The following is a 1,452-nucleotide window of genomic DNA, read 5'->3' as shown; positions in this document are numbered from 1 at the left end:
CTGAATATCCAAAGCAAGCGGCCTATGGCTGACCGGAATATAAGCAAGACTACCCATGCTGGCGGACTTCCTACTCAATGCATCGGCCACCACATTGGCTCTCCCCGGGTGATACAAAATAGTAACATCATAATCCTTCAATAGCTCCAACCACCTCCTCTGCCTCAAGTTCAACTCCTTCTGCTTGAACAAGTACTGCAGACTCTTGTGATCAGTGTACACCTCACACGTCACACCATATAGGTAATGCCTCCAAATCTTCAGAGCATGAACAATGGCCGCCAACGCTAGATCATGAACCGGATAATTCTTCTCGTGGATCTTCAACTGCCTCGAAGCATAAGCAATGACTCTGCCATCCTGCATCAATACTGCACCAAGCCCAATACGGGAAGCATCACAATAAACTGTATATGGCCCTGAGCCTGAGGGCAAAAACAATATCGGTGCCGTAGTCAGAGCTGTCTTGAGCTTCTGAAAGCTCGCCTCACACTCATCTGACCATCTGAACTGGGCACCCTTCTGGGTCAATCTGGTCATCGGGGCTGCTATAGATGATAATCCCTCCACGAATCGACGGTAATAACCTACTAACCCCAAGAAACTCCGAATCTCAGTAGCTGATGCTGGTCGAGGCCAGTTCTTGACTGCCTCAATCTTCTTCGGGTCCACCTGAATACCCTCTGCTGATACAACATGACCCAGAAATGCAACCGAACTCAACCAGAACTCGCACTTCGAGAACTTAGCATACAACTGACTATCCTTCAGAGTCTGAAGAACCACTCTGAGGTGCTGCTCGTGCTCCTCCTGGCTGCGGGAGTACACCAGAATATCATCAATAAAGACTATCACGAACATGTCCAAATATGGCCTGAACACTCGGTTCATCAACTCCATGAATGCTGCTGGGGCATTGGTCAACCCAAACGACATGACCAGGAACTCATAATGCCCGTACCGAGTGCGGAATGCTGTCTTAGGGACATCGGATGCCCTAATCCTCAGCTGATGGTAGCCAGATCTCAAGTCTATCTTTGAAAACACCTTTGCACCCTGAAGCTGGTCAAACAAATCATCAATCCTCGGCAGTGGATACTTGTTCTTTATCGTCACTTTGTTCAATTGCCGGTAATCAATGCACATCCTCATCGATCCATCCTTTTTCTTCACAAATAACACCGGCGCACCCCAAGGAGAAACACTAGGCCTGATAAAACCCTTCTCTAGCAAATCTTGCAACTGGTCCTTTAACTCCTTCAACTCTGGCGGGGCCATGCGATACGGCGGAATAGAAATGGGCTGCGTGCCTGGGGCCAGATCAATACAGAAATCAATATCCCTGTCGGGCGGCATACCCGGCAGGTCTGAAGGGAAAACCTCGGGGAACTCCCGAACAATAGGAACAGAATCAATAGAAGGAACCTCTGAGCTGGAATCGCGAACATACGC

General features: G+C 48.8%; 1 protein-coding gene across 1 annotated transcript; it reads right to left on the bottom strand.

Annotated features, from left to right (window-relative positions):
* LOC109222865 (RNA-directed DNA polymerase homolog) lies at nt 727-1,152 on the bottom strand (the record flags this gene model as incomplete). The annotated part of the gene is made up of 1 exon (XM_019387163.1): nt 727-1,152. A coding segment is annotated over one exon (426 nt), but the record flags the coding sequence as incomplete, so codon positions are not given.

Source organism: Nicotiana attenuata, chromosome 2, assembly GCF_001879085.1.
Source record: "Nicotiana attenuata strain UT chromosome 2, NIATTr2, whole genome shotgun sequence".
NCBI classification, from domain to species: Eukaryota; Viridiplantae; Streptophyta; class Magnoliopsida; order Solanales; family Solanaceae; genus Nicotiana; species Nicotiana attenuata.
Note: the sequence above shows the minus strand (reverse complement) of the source record. Positions and strands in the feature narration are given on the sequence as shown.